Source organism: Pistacia vera, unplaced genomic scaffold (assembly GCF_008641045.1).
Source record: "Pistacia vera cultivar Batoury unplaced genomic scaffold, PisVer_v2 Contig156, whole genome shotgun sequence".
NCBI lineage: Eukaryota > Viridiplantae > Streptophyta > Magnoliopsida > Sapindales > Anacardiaceae > Pistacia > Pistacia vera.
Window position 1 is genome coordinate 38056 of NW_022195641.1, and position 17992 is coordinate 56047.

Genomic DNA, 17992 nt, shown 5'->3' on the forward strand with positions numbered 1-17992 from the left:
TTCAATTTAACATCTGGACGGGCGTCTATTATTTGTGGACGCCCGTCCATTATTCAGGGATTGTCGTCCATAATATATGAACTGGCATCCCTGAATTTTGTTTATAATTTTTTTAAAACCATTAATAATGGACGGGCGTCCATTAACATATGAACGCCCATCTATTAATTTTGTTTATATAAATTTTATTATTTAAAGATTGGATGGGCGTCCATTATATGTGGACGCCCGTCCTTTATTTAGGGACAGCCGTCTATAACCTATGAACGGCCGTCCATTATTTTTTTTTTTTATATTGTTTTTTCCATTTACTAATGAACAGATGTCCTTTAAATGTGGACTCTCGTCCATATGATATGGACAGGAGTCTATCGTAAGTGAATGACCGTCCATAGTTGATGAACGGCAGTTCACTAACAAAATATTTGTGAACGTGTAACGTGGTTGGTGTGAGTCACGGGACACGTAATTCGGTGTAAGAATTTGGTGAAGAGTCCCGGTGTCCATAGCATTATTGAAAACAAATACAGGGAAATACGGTTTATTTTGAGGGATGATTACTTTAAACCCCCTAAGGTATGGGTATTAACTTAAAAGCCTCTGCCGTTAGGTTGACGTTAATGTTTTTCTGTTAGTTTTAATAAGACGAGGTTAACAGAGTAAATTGTTAATAGATTTTATAGTTAGTATAATTAATGAAATTGTCAAATAATGAATAAATAAATAAATGTTTAAATCACTTCACTTAACACAAGCTTATCATAGCCCCACAAACAAACACTTGTCATCGTGCCAAATGTTCTAAAACCCGATTCGGTCAGACGACCGAATCCCGGGTTGGGCAGTTGAACGAGTCTGAGCGGTCAGACAACGTCATCATACTGCACCATGATGACACAACAAAATCAAAATGCTAAAATATACCGATTCAATAATAAAACTTCCATAACCCCCAAGAAATTTACAAATCGATTACCACGTGATGGAGACTTGAGAAACCAGTTGACATATACAAAACAATATAGTAAACTAAGTACAACAAGCATCTTAATAAGAAATATAATTGTTTCAATTTTTCTTTGTAACTGATTTCAAATCAAATAAAATAAAATAAAAACACAAAAGAAAGAATTGAAGACTCGATGTTTCTAATGTTTATATTTAATTAATTTCCAAAATTTTGAAGGCGATGTTTCTTTTTAAATAGTTTTGAAAAAACTAAATAAAACAAACCGTGATTCTTTTTAATTAATTTCCAAGAAATCAAGGAAAACGGAATACAATGATTCTTTTTAATAAATTTCGAACAAAAATAAAAGAAGGCAAAGAAATAAGAAATTAAATGGAAAAATCAAACAAAATGAAAAACAATGTTTCTTTTTAATTAATTTCGCATAAATCAAAGGCACTTAAAAGAAAATTAAAAAAGAAACTTTAAAAAAAATAAGAAAAATAACCCCACGAGGGTTTGCTATTTGTAACTTACATGTGTATAATGGACTTCGAAGATTAGTTGAGGTGAACACAAACTGATCTAAACACTTCGATTATTAAAAAAAAAAAAATCAAAGAATAAGAAAAATATTGTTTCTTTCCCATTAATTTCGAAAAAATCACAGAAGAATAGATTTTAAAAAGAAGAAAAGACAAAGAAAAACAATGAATTATCTAGTTAATTTTGAAAAAAAAAATCAGAGAAAACGAAGAAACCAAAAGAAAAATCAAAGAAAATGGGAAACAAGGTTAAAAGGACAGAATAAAAGTAAAAGAAGAAGTAAAATCACTATCAGAGGAGCATTGTTTGCATAATAAGTAACCGATATGAAAAATCCCAAAAAGTATTACACATTTTGCATCTCCAGTATTTCTTGTCGCAGAAATGTGACTGGAGTTGTGTCGTAAAAAATTTAAACAAGTTAGAAACAAGAAGAAGGCAGAGTATACAGAGACTGGCGGCAGATGGAGGCTGGAGCGCAACGGCCTGAGTTGGTCGGTCAATAACTTTCTAGCATGGCAGGGAGAAGAAAGAAGATCAAAGAAGAAGACGAATGACGGTTGCTCATGAAAGAAGATGAGAAATGATAAATAGATTTTATTTTAGGGTTTTTTAATTTTTAGTTTTAGTGGGTCAATTTTCCCTCCGGCCCAATTGGACCCATGGTCTAACACTATTACGCCGATCCAACAACGGTCCAGAACGGTTTAATTAAGAAAACCGAGTTTGTTGTATTTGTGGATCAGAGTCAAGTCCGAAACTCGGTCTGATTGGTCCGACCAACCCGACCGGCCGGTCCGATCTAGGTTTCAGAACATTGGCCGCCCCCACAACCTGCACCCTGCCAACGGACCCACAGCCATGCGCACCCTTTCTCCACCTTGTTTCCTCCCTTCATCAGATATTCACACGCAATCTCCTCAACCATGCCGCATGACCATTAAGGCTATCAAACCATACATTCAAGTTTTGAATCATTCAATTAAATTTCACGAATCAAATCATGTGGGTACACAATATTTGGATTTGTAGTAATTTCTAAAGACCTAAAAGCTTTGGTTAACAGCAAAATGTGACAAATTCATATATATGCAGGCATGGCAAGTGAACACATAAAAAAAGGTAGCTGACAAAGTTGGTAAACCAACTTTCGAAATTCTTNTTTTTTTTTTTTTTGAATTTTCTTATTTTTTTTCTTCTTAGAGTTTGAAGGTTAAAGAAGAAAAAGACAAGAAAATTTCAAAAAAAATGTAAGAAAATTCAAAGAAGAAAAAGATAAAAAAATTTCCTAAAAAGAAAAATTTAACCCTAAATAAGATTATTTGGGGAATAAATATTTAGGAAAATTTTCTCACTTTTTCTTTGAACCTTAAAAAATCTTTTTAAGAAATTATTTTTTTTCAACTTTAGCTTGGGAGGCAAGAATGAACTGATTAGGAAATAAAGATTAAAACCTCTTTTTATAGACAAACTTTATACTAATATTTTCTTAACATATGTCAAGAATATTTTTATTAATATTTATTATTTATAAATAAATAATTAGATTTCACTTAGTGTTTAAGAAAAAGTTAGATGAGTATTTAATTATTATTATTATTATTAATGCATATATAAATACACACATATATATTCATTATTTAAAATATATATACACAAATAATTATATTTAAATAATTATATAATCTTAGAAATTAAATCCAATATAAAATTAGACATAGATGATAACCTTTTAGCAAATTTAATTGATTTGTAAGATTTACCATAATACAATTTCTGTCTTGCAAAAACAAAATTGCCTCTATCCATTATCTTCTTTAAATTGTTTTGTAAGTGTGTGACCTTTAGACTCTTATCATATCGATAGTATTGTGATTAACACTATTAATTGTCTTATTATACACAGATCAAGATTGACTTCTAACAAGACATCATGACCATCCGATAGATTTGGATTCAGCGAAATAATTACTTGTCAATGTTATGGTTACCGAGAAATTCAATCCCTTCATCATCTATTATCTCATCAGGATTTGAAGCACAAAAATAGTGTTAGCTTCAAGTATGAAATTCTTTGACAAATTCGTATTCGGTTATCGGACCAACAATCAAACGAAATTAGATTCGAGCAACAATTCAATTCCACTGTGGTCACAGATTTAAGATCATTGCCTTTTACTGAATATCTCATCCAGATAATTTTTCCTGTTCCTAAGAGTGATGAATCTTTTGTCGACCCATCATAGTCATAGTGTACTTTTTGATATAGTCAATCACTATTATACTGATAACCCTAAATAGGATTACGTTTGGCTAACGTCAAACTACACCAATATTTATACACAACGCTCTTGTGATCTCAAGTTTAAAGATCACATTCATCATCGTCCATTAGAGTCTTTTATATGAGCCAGTCTAGTGAACTTGTGAATCACAAACACCCATGCGTCACACCAAGTTGTCACCAAACAACTTTGACATACGAGATATGTCACTACCATTCGGTAGGGTAGTTCAACGTTATGATAACCTTACTGTATTATCTGTGCTCTAGGTCAGAATAATACTTAGACTATGAACGTTTCTAGAATGGTTACCATATGTGTTTATAAAGATCTCACAATTAAGACTTATAACCGCTTGATTCCCTTGTCACAGTTTCACCACTCTAAGGACATATATTATTACATACATATGAAATACGATTTACATAATATAAATAATGTCTTTCATTAATAGAATAACATGATACATAGAGTCATATATAAAAAACCATTGACTCTAGGGCACTTACTCTAACAATCTTCAATTAATTGCACTACAGTCAATCATTCATGTATTTAATATCAAATAAAGCTAAGTGTTTGTCATGCTTTTGCTGCGGCAGAGCTTTCGTAAGTGGGTCTGCTATGTTATCATTGGTAGGTACTCTTCTTATTTACACATCTCCTCTCTGAACGATTTCTCTGATCAGGTGGAATTGTCTGAGTATGTGTTTGAATCTTTGATGAGATCGTGGTTCTTTGGCTTAAGCAATGGCCCCATTGTTGTCACAAAATAATTCTATTGGTTCAACAATGCTAGGAACCACACCAACTTCGGTAATGAAGTTCTTGATCCAAACCACCTCTTTGGCTACATCTGATAATGCAACGTACTCAACGTTTGTTGTAGAATCAGCTACAATACTCTGCTTTGAGCTTTTCCAGCACACTATAGCTCCATTGAGACAAAAGACAAAATTCGATTGAGATTGATAATCATCTTTGTCTGTTTGAAAACTGGCATCACTGTATCCTTTTACAGTGAGTTCATCTTTTCCTCCATAAACCAAGAACATATCCTTAGTCATTTTCAAGTACTTAAGACTGTTCTTGACTGTTATCAGTGACGCTCACCTGAATCCAATTGATATCTATTACAAATGCTTAATATATAAGAGACATCAATCCGAGTACATAACATGACATTCATTATAGATCCAATAATGGATGCATAGGAGATCTTATTCATCTTATCTCTTTCTTCGGGTGTTTTAGGATACATGTCCTTTGAGCGATAAACACTATGTGACATAGGAAGAAATCTTTTCTTTGATTCTTTCATACTGAATCTCTTCAGTACCTTGTCGATTTATGTACTCTAACTTAGGCCTAGCAATCTATATGATCTATCTCGATAAATCTTGATACCAAGGATGTAGACTGCTTCTGGTTGGTAGAAATAGTATCTCATAGTTTCCCTAGGATACCCCACAAATATAATTTGTTAGATTTTGGGGTCAGCTTATTTGATATCAATTTCTTGACATGAGCACTACAACCCCAAGTTCTCAAATAAGACAATTTGGGTTTTCGCTCATTCCATAGTTCATATGGAGTCTTATTCACAAACTTGGACGATACACGGTTTAGTGTGTAAATCGCAGTCTCTAAGGCATAACCCCATAATGATGCAGGTATATTAGAAAAAACTCATCATTGATCGAACCATGTCAAGTAAAGTTTGATTCCTCCTTTCAGATACACCATTATGCTGAGATGTATATGGGGGTGTGAGTTGTGATACTATACCTTTAGAATGATGCAGGTATATTAGAAAAAAAACTCATCATTGATCGAACCATGTCAAGTAAAGTTTGATTTCTCATTTCAGATACACCATTATGTTGAGATGTATATGGAGGTGTGAGTTGTGATACTATCCCACTTTCCTAAAGGTATTATCCAAACTCCAAGCTTAAGTATTCACATCCTTGGTCTGACCGAAGAGCTCTAATATTTTTGCCTAGTTTATTATGTACTTCATTTATTTATTCCTTGAACTTGTCAAATGATTCATATTTATGTCTCATTAAATAAACATATCCATAACTACTGAAGTAAGAATATCCTTCTCTTGCTTGAACTATTAATGGTCCACATACATCGCTACAGATGATGTCTAACAGTTCTGTAGGTCTTTCATTGTCTTTAGTGAAAGGTGATTTGGTCATTTTGTCTAAAATGCATGACTTGCATACCTCATAAGATTGGAAATCAAATGGGTCCAAAATCTCATTTTTTTTGGAGTTTTACAATGCGAGTCTGATTAACATGACCTAGCCTACAATGCTAGAGTTATGTTTGGTTTAGATCGCCATGCTTGACTTTCTTATTTTCAAGATTGAGTATTTCTTTATTATCTATATCTAGAACGTATAAATCATTATGTAATGTAGCATTTTCATAATGAATATCATTTAAACTAAAAGACAACAATCAATTATATATTATAAAATGATATCTATAACTGTCCAAAGCGGATACTGAAATAATATTCATTGAAATCGAAGGTACATAATAGCAATCCATGAGTTCTAAAATAAGGCTCGAAGGCAACAATAACTGATAAACTCCTACGGCTAATGCAACAACTCTAGCTCCATTCCCAACACATAGATTTACCTCCCCTTGGCCAAGAGATCTACTCTTTCGCAGTCCTTGCACATTTTACAAATGTGAGATCCATATCCACTGTCAATAACCCAAGATGTAATAGGAGATAGGTTAGTTTCAATCATGAACCTTTAAAAGAAGATCCAATAGTCTCTTTCTTGCTTGCTAGGAAGGCCTTGTAGTGTTTCTTTTAATGGCCAAATTTGCCATAATGAAAGCAAACCGCCTTTCCATCTTTGCTTATGCCACTAGCAAGTTTCAAGGCATCTTGAGGCTTGTACTTAGGCTTGGGTTTGGTCTTAGCCTTTCCTTTGCCTTTACCTTTGCCTCTTCCAAGGGTAGCGTCAACTAGCAATATTGGCTTTGACTTCTTCATGTCTTGCTTTGCCGTCTTGAGCATACTTAGGAGTTCGGAGAGGGACTTCTCCATTCCATTCATATTGAAGTTCAATATGAACTGTGAGAAGGATTCAGGCAGGGATTGTAGAACAAGGTCCACTGATAGTTCTACATCCATGACAAAACCTAAAGTTTCAAGCTTTTGTATGTACCATCATCTTGAGTACACGTTGCCCAACTTGGGCTCCCTCAGCCATTCGACATCTAAACAATGCCTTAGACTCATCGTATCAATTGTGCCTAGCACGCTTCTAGAAGAGCTGCTTGAGATGTGTCAGGATAGACTGAGCATCCAAGTGTTCATGTTGCTCTTACAACTCTGGCGTCATCGATGCTAACATTATACATTGTACGCTATCAGCATCATCGAGATACTTTGCATAAGTATCTCTCTTTTCCTGTGTAGCCTCAGGACCAGACACATCCTAAACAGGCGACGGTACTAACTTCACGGATTGGTACCGAAATCTCCGGATCGTACTAAAATCCAAGAAGAAGCCGTACATAAAAAAAATTGGGTGTGTAATAAATAAGCTCTTATTAATTATTATCTGTTTCTATTAATAGAGCTTTGGTAATTTTGGTCACTTAGACCATCTCCGATCACAAAGACCAAATTAGTGTAACTTTCACACAAAATTGGTGCAATTTTCAAACCAAATTGGTGTAACTTTCAAATAAGATTGGTGCAATTTTCACACCATTTTACTATTGCATCTCCAATTCGTTCCACAAATTAGTGTAGATGAATAGTGGGACTAAAATACCAAATAATTTTTCCACTTTTCAATGTAGTCTTTTTTTTTTTTCTTTTTTAAAATAAACCTTACATTTTAGTCCTTAAATTAAATTTTATCACATTTATATTCTTATTTGTTATAAGTTTTTTTTTTTTTAATTTGTATTTATGTTAATTTGATTATTATTTATATTTATAATAATTGGTGTGGATGAATAGTGTTACACCGATTTTAGTGTGATTTTTAAAGTTAGGTTGGAGCAACATTTGGATACCATTTTACTGTTTTATACAAATTTAGTGTCCCATTGGAGATGATTTTATGAAATTGTAGAATTCAATTATTTCACTGCATGTTTACTTGTGGGAGGATAATCAAAGCTTTGGATGACTGAATATGGAAAAAATTTGTATAATGTTATTTGGTAAAAGAATTATGTTCGAATGGTAGGCCTTGTTACCTAGGAATACTTAAAGTTCGAATTTAAGGATTTTGTGTTAGTATATACAGTTTTTGATTAAGAATTCAATAGCTTTGTAGAAACTTAATGTTTATTTCTCTATAATGTCTATACGTAAAAAATTGTTTATATGAAAATTTCAATTTATGGGAAGAGAGAAATATATATGTAGTAGGTTTCTTTTATTGGTGTTGCATGGAAGAGGGACCTTGGTTTAAACTCTGCTGGTTCAATTCCTTGATTTTACTCGTTTTCATGTTCCAATTTATGCTCTTTTTGTATCATATGCTTAATGTCTATATCATTAAATTTTGATAATAGATAAACCAAGCGAGCTGGTTCAGAAACAACTCTACAAACAGAACTAACTGGGACTAAATTCTAGCATCATTTATGGGTTCAAGTAAACTTTGCAGTTTTTTCACAAAAGTGAACTCCATAGAACTTAACCACACATTTGTGATTGTTCTGTGCAATTATGATCCTAATTTGATTGCATAGGAATTCTGTTAAGAATTGCCCTGTTTATCTCTTATACCTACCTTTTTTTATTTAAAAAACATATAGAGATAACGAATCCGAGTATGTGTCTGGACTTCTGGTGAGACCATGGTTCCTTTGCTTGAGCAATTGCTCCATTGTTGTCACAATAGACATCTATCAGATCAACAATCGTGGAAACCACACCAAGTTCGGTGACAAACTTCTCAATCCAGACTGCCTCCTTGGCTGCATCAGATAATGCAATATACTCAGCCTCTATTGTAGATTTCGCTACAATGCTTTGCTTGGAGCTCTTCCAGCTCACTGCACCCCCATTGAGACAAAATACAAACCCTGATTGCTATCAATAATCATCTTTATCCGCTTGGAAACTAACATCACTGTATCTCTTACAGTGAACTCATCTTTCCCTCCATAAACCAAGAACATATCCTTAGTCCTTTTCAGGTACTTAAGGATGTTCTTGACAGCTATCCAGTGACACTCACCTAGATCCGATTGATATCTACTACAAGTGCTTAACGCACATGAGGCATCAATCTGAGTATATAACATGACATACATGATGGATCCAATTGCTGACGCATATGAGATCCTCTTCATTCTATCTCTCTCATCGTGTGTTTTAGGACATATATCCCTAGAGAGATAGACACCATATGACATCGGAAGAAATTCCTTCTTGGATTCTTCCATACTAATTGCATAGGAATTCAGTTAAGAATTGGCCTATTTATCTCTTATATCTCTACATTTGTGATTGTTGTGTGCAAATGCTTGGATTCTCCTCTTCTATACGCAATTTCACCATGGAATTTATGAAGCCATAATGCGTGGAGATGACGAAGAAACAACAATAAAGATGACGGAAAATTGTAGAGAACAAGTGATACAAAAAAACCACTACTGAATTGTATCAAGATTCAGATACTGGATAAGTGATACGATAACCACCACCGAATTGTATCAAGATTCGAATATTGGATTAATTGAAATAACCACAAAAGGTTCTAAATAATTTATTAAAATAATAATTCACAAAAAACTATTGTCTTAAAGGCTACAATGACCCTTATTTATACTATAATTAACCTTAACTAGTTTGGAAAATAATAAACATAATAATTAAAACAAATCTTATCAGAATATGAAAAACTTCTAAAACAAGAAATCTAATTTAATTAGAACTACTAAAATAAAATAAGAATATAGAAATAAAAAAATCTAAAAATATTTTTTTTTTAAATTTTAATAATATATTTTCGGCATCATCAGTTCTCATGAAATAACATTAAAAATTTTTTTTGGTTATTGGTGGCGGCGATAGGAATCGATCTGGCAATGTTCGAGCCATTGGAGCTCTTCACATGTTGTCGTACGTGCTCACAGTTTCTGGTAGATAAATGATTCTATTCTATCTCCAACGATTTTACATTGTGTCATCAAATAATAAAGACAATTAAGCTATATTNCATGGAGATGACGAAGAAACAACAATAGAGATAACGGAAAATTGTAGAGAACAAGTGATACAAAAAAAACCACTACTGAATTGTATCAAGATTCAGATACTGGATAAGTGATACGATAACCACCACCGAATTGTATCAAGATTCGAATATTGGATTAATTGAAATAACCACAAAAGGTTCTAAATAATTTATTAAAATAATAATTCACAAAAAACTATTGTCTTAAAGGCTACAATGACCCTTATTTATACTATAATTAACCTTAACTAGTTTGGAAAATAATAAACATAATAATTAAAACAAATCTTATCAGAATATGAAAAACTTCTAAAACAAGAAATCTAATTTAATTAGAACTACTAAAATAAAATAAGAATATAGAAATAAAAAAATCTAAAAATATTTTTTTTTTAAATTTTAATAATATATTTTCGGCATCATCAGTTCTCATGAAATAACATTAAAAATTCTTTTTGGTTATTGGTGGCGGCGATAGGAATCGATCTGGCAATGTTCGAGCCATTGGAGCTCTTCACATGTTGTCGTACGTGCTCACAGTTTCTGGTAGATAAATGATTCTATTCTATCTCCAACGATTTTACATTGTGTCATCAAATAATAAAGACAATTAAGCTATATTCGGTAGTTGAAAAATCCTTTTTATCTTCAGAGTTTATTGTAATGTGAGCAAATACTAATTACGAAGCGTGGCAACTGACGACTGATGTTATTAGATATAAAGACCTCGTCTCGTCTCCAATCCTATTAAAAATATATTTAGAAATGTTAACGTCACTCATTTATTTAAGCTCCTTGAACCAGCTCCAGCGTGCAACATTTAAACCATGGCTGACATGCAAGATGCAACACTTTTCCTTATCTGCATAGCTTCCATTATCTTCTTCCTAACGATCTGGGGCAAGACTCAGACCCAGGCCCAGCTTCCACCAAGCCCACGAGGGTTACCAATCATTGGCCATCTCCACATGCTTGGTCCTGTAACCCACCAAGCACTTCATAAGCTATCAACCCGCTATGGTCCCTTGGTTTATTTCTTCATTGGTTCAAAACCTTGTGTTCTTGCTTCTTCCCCAGAAATGGCCAAAGAAATTCTCAAAACCAACGAAACTAAGTTCCTGAACCGCCCTAAAACGGCCAATCTCGATTACCTCACCTATGGTTCATCTGATTTTGCCACAGTGCATTATGGACCTTACTGGAAGTTCATGAAGAAACTTTGCATGAATCAACTTCTTGGTGGAAGAAGGCTAGACCAACTTCGTCCCATTAGACAGGAAGAAACAAGGCGATTTCTAATGTTAATGCTGAAGAAAGCTGAGGCAAGTGAGAGGGTAAATTTTGGAGGAGAGCTAATGAGGTTGACAAATAACATAATAACAAGAATGACACTGGGGCAAAGGTGTTCTGATAAAGAAGATGAAGCTGGTGAGGTGAGAAAATTGGTGCAAGCGTTGACTCAGTTGGGAGCTAAGTTTAATCTGTCAGATACAATTTGGTTTTGTAAGAAGTTGGATTTGCAAGGGTTTAGAAGAAAGCTAGAGGATGCTCGGAAGAGGTATGATGTTATGATGGAGAGGATCATGAAGGAGCATGAAGAGTCGAGGAAGAAGAGGAAGCAAATGGGCGATGAGGGTGATTCCGAAAGGGATTTACTTGATGTTTTATTCCATATATTCGAAGACAAAAACGCAGAGATGAGATTGACCAGAGCAAATATAAAAGCCTTCATTATGGTAACTACTATCTAGACACACTAAAATATGCAATTTTGTTTTTTCGGCCATATCATTTCATGATTTTATCTTAGGATAAACATATTACAACTTTCATTGGTTTACAATTCTCTCTATCTTTCATAGTTAGTCATGTATACGTTTCTTCCCTGATGATTATTGAAACATATTTGTCTTTTCCGTATAGTATCTGAAACTGAAAATGACATTGGTTCACAACCATTTTGGGACAGGGAAAGCTAACAACCAGAGCAAGTTTTAAATATCAATAAAGAAATAAGAATGACGACACCGATAATAATAGTTTTATATCAATCATATAACATTATTGGTTATTATAGTTAAGGAGAAATTGTCAAATTAATGGACTGATGATGATTTTAAAACTATTATACTTTTGGATCTTGACAGAATATATTTGGGGCTGGAACGGACACATCTTCCATCACGTTAGAATGGGGACTGGCAGAGCTAATCAACCATCCGAATGTGATGGAAAAAGCAAGAAAAGAGATTGATTCTGTAGTTGGAAAAAACAGAATAGTAGAAGAATCAGATATTGCAAATCTTCCTTATCTGCAAGCCATTGTGAAGGAAATACTAAGACTTCACCCTACTGGCCCTTTAGTTGTAAGAGAATCATCTGAAGATTGCATTATTGCTGGTTACATGATTCCAGCAAAGACTAGGCTCTTTGTGAACTTGTGGTCTCTTGGAAGGGACTCCAGCCATTGGGAAAACCCTCATGAGTTCAGGCCTGAGAGGTTTCTTAGTGAAAAGTGGTGTCGAAACAACCAGTTTTTGGATGTAAGGGGGCAGAATTTTCCGATGATACCATTTGGAAGTGGTAGAAGAAGCTGCCCTGGAGCTACACTAGCATTACACTTTGTTCCAACAACCATTGCTGCTATAATTCAGTGTTTCGAATTGAAAGTTGGTTATGGAGAGAATGATATTGTTGACATGGAAGAGGGTCCTGGGCTAACACTTCGCAGGGCTCATTCCCTTGTTTGCACCCCTGTGGCTAGGCTCACTCCATTTCCATCAATTTGATCATCACAATGTTTTATGAATGATGCTATTTATATATCATATGTTCAATTTCTCTGTCATCAAAATCTAATTAATATAAATAAACCAAGCCAGCTGGTTCAGAAACAAACTCTACAAACCCTTATAACCAAAGAGAACTAACCCGGACTTAATTTCTTTCCTTCTCAGATCAGCAACTTTTTCGAAACATATAATTCTAGTGTCATTTACAGGTTCTAGTACAATTTGCAATTTTGATAGAGAACCGATGCTTTACTGACAAATTTACATAAATCTATTATCTATCCCTTTTGCGAATTGGTAACAATTTGATTGCATGAAAGCTGGCTAATAGGTGATGAGCATGTTTAACACCAAGGGATTAGTTTGACTGTCAAAGAAATTTGTTTAATTCTTTGAGTTTTTAGATTTAAACATTGAGGTTACTTACTATAATAATACTATGGTTTACTTTGTCTTTTGAATTTATAAGGTGTTTAATGGACCTTAGAGATTACTTTGTTTAATAGACCTTAAGAATTAATAAAAATACATATAAACTAGTCGGGACAATCGGATTACAGCACTTTTGGTTTTCACGACTTACGACAAAGAGGTACAAAGGGAAATAAATAACTCTATTTGAAACCCACATGACCCACCAGGAGAAAAAATATTGAATTACTTTCGTAATTCTTATTGCTGTTCTAAATCACCAAATGAAATAAGATAATGTTTCCGTGGTTAATTTGTTACGTCTAAGAAGCCTAGCATCAAATATCTATTTCCTTCTTTCCCGGATTCGCAAACGCATAAATCTAACACAAGGCCAAGTACTTAGAATGGCACAGTTAATTACAGTGCATATTCCAACCATCGACTAAGCCCTTCTACAGATAAACATTACATTACATACCAAGCATCAACTAAACCTTCTAGAAATTAACTTAGCAAGGACCACAATATTAATTAATTGTTGCATTTAAAAAATTAAACTTGGAAGACGATGTAAGAGCGGAATCTACATCCACATGATATATATTTGATGAAAAGCATTGCAACCAATGTAAACACAGGCGTCTTCAATCTAAACCCTAAAGCATTGAAGAAAACTATGAGAATAATATTTGATTATTTCGGAGCAGATAAAACTCCTTTATCATGTTATATTGAGGACCACTGATCGATGACAAGTGCTGGCTCACTCTTGGCATTTCCGGCTGAAATAACTAAACAACCTTAAGGACCACCTTAACCAGGAGGACCACCACCAAATAATTTGTATGATGCATCAAACTTTTGGTTATCAACACAAGTTCCATTACTTTCATCAAAGTTGAAGTCAATTCTTGCGTTCTATGTCGCTGATATTGACAATAATTTCATTATAATACATCCTATGATTTTGATATATCTCTAATCATACAATTTTTAAATAATACAGTTGATATGAACTGAAGAAATAATTTGCATAGAAAAATTATATGCATCTTAAACCTGTCCCTATACAATATAATGGTGATTCTATTGGTCAGCTATCAATTATCAAAATGACAGATTAAAGCAAGATACATAATAGGTCCCCTCACAAGATATATAACAATAGTACAACAACATAACGGCTCAGAGCCTCAGGTTAAGAGTAAACGACTTTTCCTAACCTAAAGTTTGCCTTGACGACACTTTCTCACTCAAAAAGTTTTAAAATACTATTTTTTTATCCAAAATTAATATTTCGTTATTATTTAAAGTCAATTTCGACGGTGAAAATTCTCTTGTCACCATCATTTGAATCTTTGGTCTCCTTTCTACAAAACCCCTCTCACTCTGACATCTTATTTCTTGCCGATTACTGATCACTATAAAGCTAGAGTTTCATATTCTTAGTTGATTTTCGGTTGATTCCAACGACAAATATTCAATCAGTCACCACCATTCAACCCACCGGCCTCCACTCTACAAAACCCAAAAAACCTCTTTTACCCTGGCTCCTGGTAACTCACCAAACACCGGCTGGAAAAGTGAAGTGTATTTTAACTATTAACATAATATAAACTTTAGGTGAAAAAATGGTATCTTGAAACTTTTTGGATGAGAAAGTGTCATTTAGGCAAATCTTGGGTGGGAAAAAGTCGTTTACTACTCAGATTAATAGCAGAAAGAAATGATTGTCGTAGCATATGATCTTGAATTCCCCAGTCACTACACGGTAAAATGGATTAAGATTCCCTGTTGACACGAGCTTTTACCTGAACAAATAAAGACTTGTAATTGGTAGTTATAAAATAGAAATATGATAGAGAACTAGCTCTGAACTGAACCATAAATAAGTGAAAATGCACATATATCATCTTGAAATTTAGAAAAGCCTAAATCGAGACAAAATCCTAATTTAAATTATATAGAAATACATCTTAGCGGTCCCCTAACACCTCTGCCGCTCTGCGGAAGCAACCATATAAGCACATCTCTGGAACCTCTAACTTGCACCAGGACTTACTCTTCCAACACCAAATCATGGTTGATTTGCAAAACGAGTACATTTTATTATTTCTTATCTGGCTACTCTCCCTCTTCTTTCTCCTAACCATCTACACCAAAACTAGGGCGAAGGCTCGTCTTCCACCAAGCCCCAGAGCCATTCCAATCATTGGACACCTTCACCTTCTTGGCCCTATACCTCACCAAGCTCTTCACAAACTTTCACTCAAGCATGGACCTCTTGTTCACTTCTTCCTCGGCTCAAAACCTTGTCTTCTTGTTTCCTCCCCTGAAATAGTTAAAGATATATTCAGAAACCATGAAAGTAATTTCATGAACCGCCCCTATTTCACCAATCTTGATTACCTTACATACGGTTTAGCTGATCTTGCGATGGCACCGTATGGACCCCTTTGGAAGTTCATGAAGAAACTTTGCATGGTTGAACTTCTCGGAAGTCGAACTGTGGAGCAGCTCCTTCCAGTTAGGCGTGAAGAGATGAGGCAGTTTCTGAGGATAATTACGGAGAAAGCAAAGGCTGGTGAGGCAGTTGACGTCGGAGCACAACTTATGAGATTGACCAATAATATAATATCGAGAATGCTAGTGAGCCAGAGGTGTTCTGATGATGAAGATAAAGCTGATGAGGTGAGGACATTGGTGAAAGAGATGAATAGCCTTGGAACCAAGTTTAATTTACAAGATTTAATTTGGTTCTGCAAGGATTTAGATTTGCAGAGATACGGGAAAAGGCTTAAAGATGTTCGAAACAGGTATGACATTCTGATGGAAAAAATTATAAGGGAGCACAAAGAGGAGAAACAGAAAAGGGAAATGAATAAAAGTGAAGAACAGGTGGGGGATTTGCTTGATATCTTACTTGATATTTCTGAAGATGAAAACGCTGAGATGAGGTTATCCAGAGAAAATGTCAAGGCATTGATTATGGTAACTATAAGTCTGTCACACACATGCACTTCTATAACACCAGCACATACACACATTTAAGTTTCTGAATCCTGACAAAAAAGTTTTCATATGGATATATAAATACAATCAGACTGCTACATATTACAAATTTTGCTAATCCAACTATATTACATCCATTTTTTATTATCATGTCTTGTCCTCATTTATTGAATTTGTTTGTAACCAAAAATTGTATATGTATTATTATATATACGCATAACTAAAGCTAGACGTGTGATCTTTAAAAACCGAGAGTTCAAATAAATAGAACATCCTAATTCCAATTTAAGATGCTCCTGAGACTGTTTTTGACTCAAAATGTAAATAGAATTGAAGAATTTTTTCTTCTCGACTTCGGGAGAGCACTTGACAACTACTTAAAAGTCTTTTCCAGTACTTTGGCAAATTTACTAAAGTACTTTCGATAAAGGAATCCCAAACACACAAATCAAAATTTATGGCAAAATTAACATTTTACTTCTGCTTCATTACTAAAACTTCTGAAAAACAACAATATTATCAACTAGTGGTAGGAACGAGAAGATAAAATCAAATGACAAGATTAGAAATTTAGAATTACTGAAGAGTGTTAATTAGAATTATATTGGGGCACGAGAACTGACCAGTAAACTCGGAATTTCACAGAATCTATTTGGAGCCGGGACGGACACATCTTCCGTGACCATAGCATGGGGTGTAGCAGAGCTGATTAACAACCCAGAAGTTATGGAGAAAGCAAGAAAAGAAATTGATTCTGTAGTTGGAAAGAAGAGAATAGTAGAGGAATCAGACGTTCCTAACCTTCCATACCTCCAAGCAGTAGTTAAGGAAACACTAAGGCTTCACCCTGGTGGCCCATTGGTTGTGAGAGAATCAATTGAAGACTGTACTATTTCGGGATACCAAATTCCAGCCCAAACCCGACTCTTTGTTAACGTGTGGTCTCTTGGAAGGGATCCAAGCCAGTGGGAAAGCCCACTTGAGTTCAGACCAGAAAGGTTTCTTAGCCCAGAGTGGAAAGCAAAGAACCAGCTGTTGGATGTGAGGGGAATGAATTTTAGTCTGCTGCCTTTTGGAACTGGAAGAAGAAGCTGCCCTGGAGCTTCACTAGCACTTCAAGTAGTTCCAGCAACCCTCGGAGCTCTGATACAGTGCTTTGAGTGGAAAGCTGGAAATGCAGTGAATGGTAAAGTTGACATGGAAGAGAAACGTGGTATGACCCTTCTCAGAGCTAAGCCTTTGGTTTGTGTCCCAGTGGCTAGGCTCAAGCCATTTCCATCATTCTAAAAGACACAGATTTTATGTGATATTTTGTCAATAATAATCTTCCCTTGTTAAAGGCAAAGCATTTCAATCCGTTTAGACTCTGCCCTTTGGCCCAAAAAAGGACCAACTTTAATTTGTCATGTTAAGGGATGAGGGAGGTTAACAATGGTGTTGGACCATTCATCATTGTGGATGTTCTTAGGAGATGGTCCATGTTTCTCGCTGTGAAAATTGTATAAAATCTGAAGACAGGTCGTGAATTCTGCCCATAATAATTGGAAGCTTGCTGAATGTTTCTTAAAGCTTGCCATGTGAATTTGTAAATGGGCAGTGTCTGCAGTGTGGTTTTCAGTTTTCAGTGTTCTGGTTTACGTTTGCTTTTCCGATGAAGATCTATTAGCTTATGGATTTATCTGTTGATGTTTATCAAGCATGCTAATTTCATTGGTTTATTCAGAAATTCGTTCACAATAAAAGCAGATC

The 17992-nt window shown here is 34.6% G+C and overlaps 2 protein-coding genes across 2 annotated transcripts; both read left to right on the forward strand.

Annotated features, from left to right (window-relative positions):
• The first annotated feature begins 10831 nt into the window (after nucleotides 1-10831).
• Nucleotides 10832-12841, forward strand: LOC116124797 (3,9-dihydroxypterocarpan 6A-monooxygenase-like). Its single transcript, XM_031410540.1, has 2 exons — nucleotides 10832-11761; nucleotides 12173-12841. Exons 1-2 carry the CDS (start codon nucleotides 10853-10855, stop codon nucleotides 12812-12814), a joined length of 1551 nt encoding a protein of 516 aa, XP_031266400.1. The 5' UTR covers nucleotides 10832-10852; the 3' UTR covers nucleotides 12815-12841.
• Nucleotides 12842-15228: 2387 nt separating this feature from the next.
• On the forward strand, nucleotides 15229-17652 carry LOC116124795 (3,9-dihydroxypterocarpan 6A-monooxygenase-like). Its single transcript, XM_031410537.1, has 2 exons — nucleotides 15229-16222; nucleotides 16889-17652. Exons 1-2 carry the CDS (start codon nucleotides 15311-15313, stop codon nucleotides 17528-17530), a joined length of 1554 nt encoding a protein of 517 aa, XP_031266397.1. The 5' UTR covers nucleotides 15229-15310; the 3' UTR covers nucleotides 17531-17652.
• The last annotated feature ends 340 nt before the right edge of the window (nucleotides 17653-17992 follow it).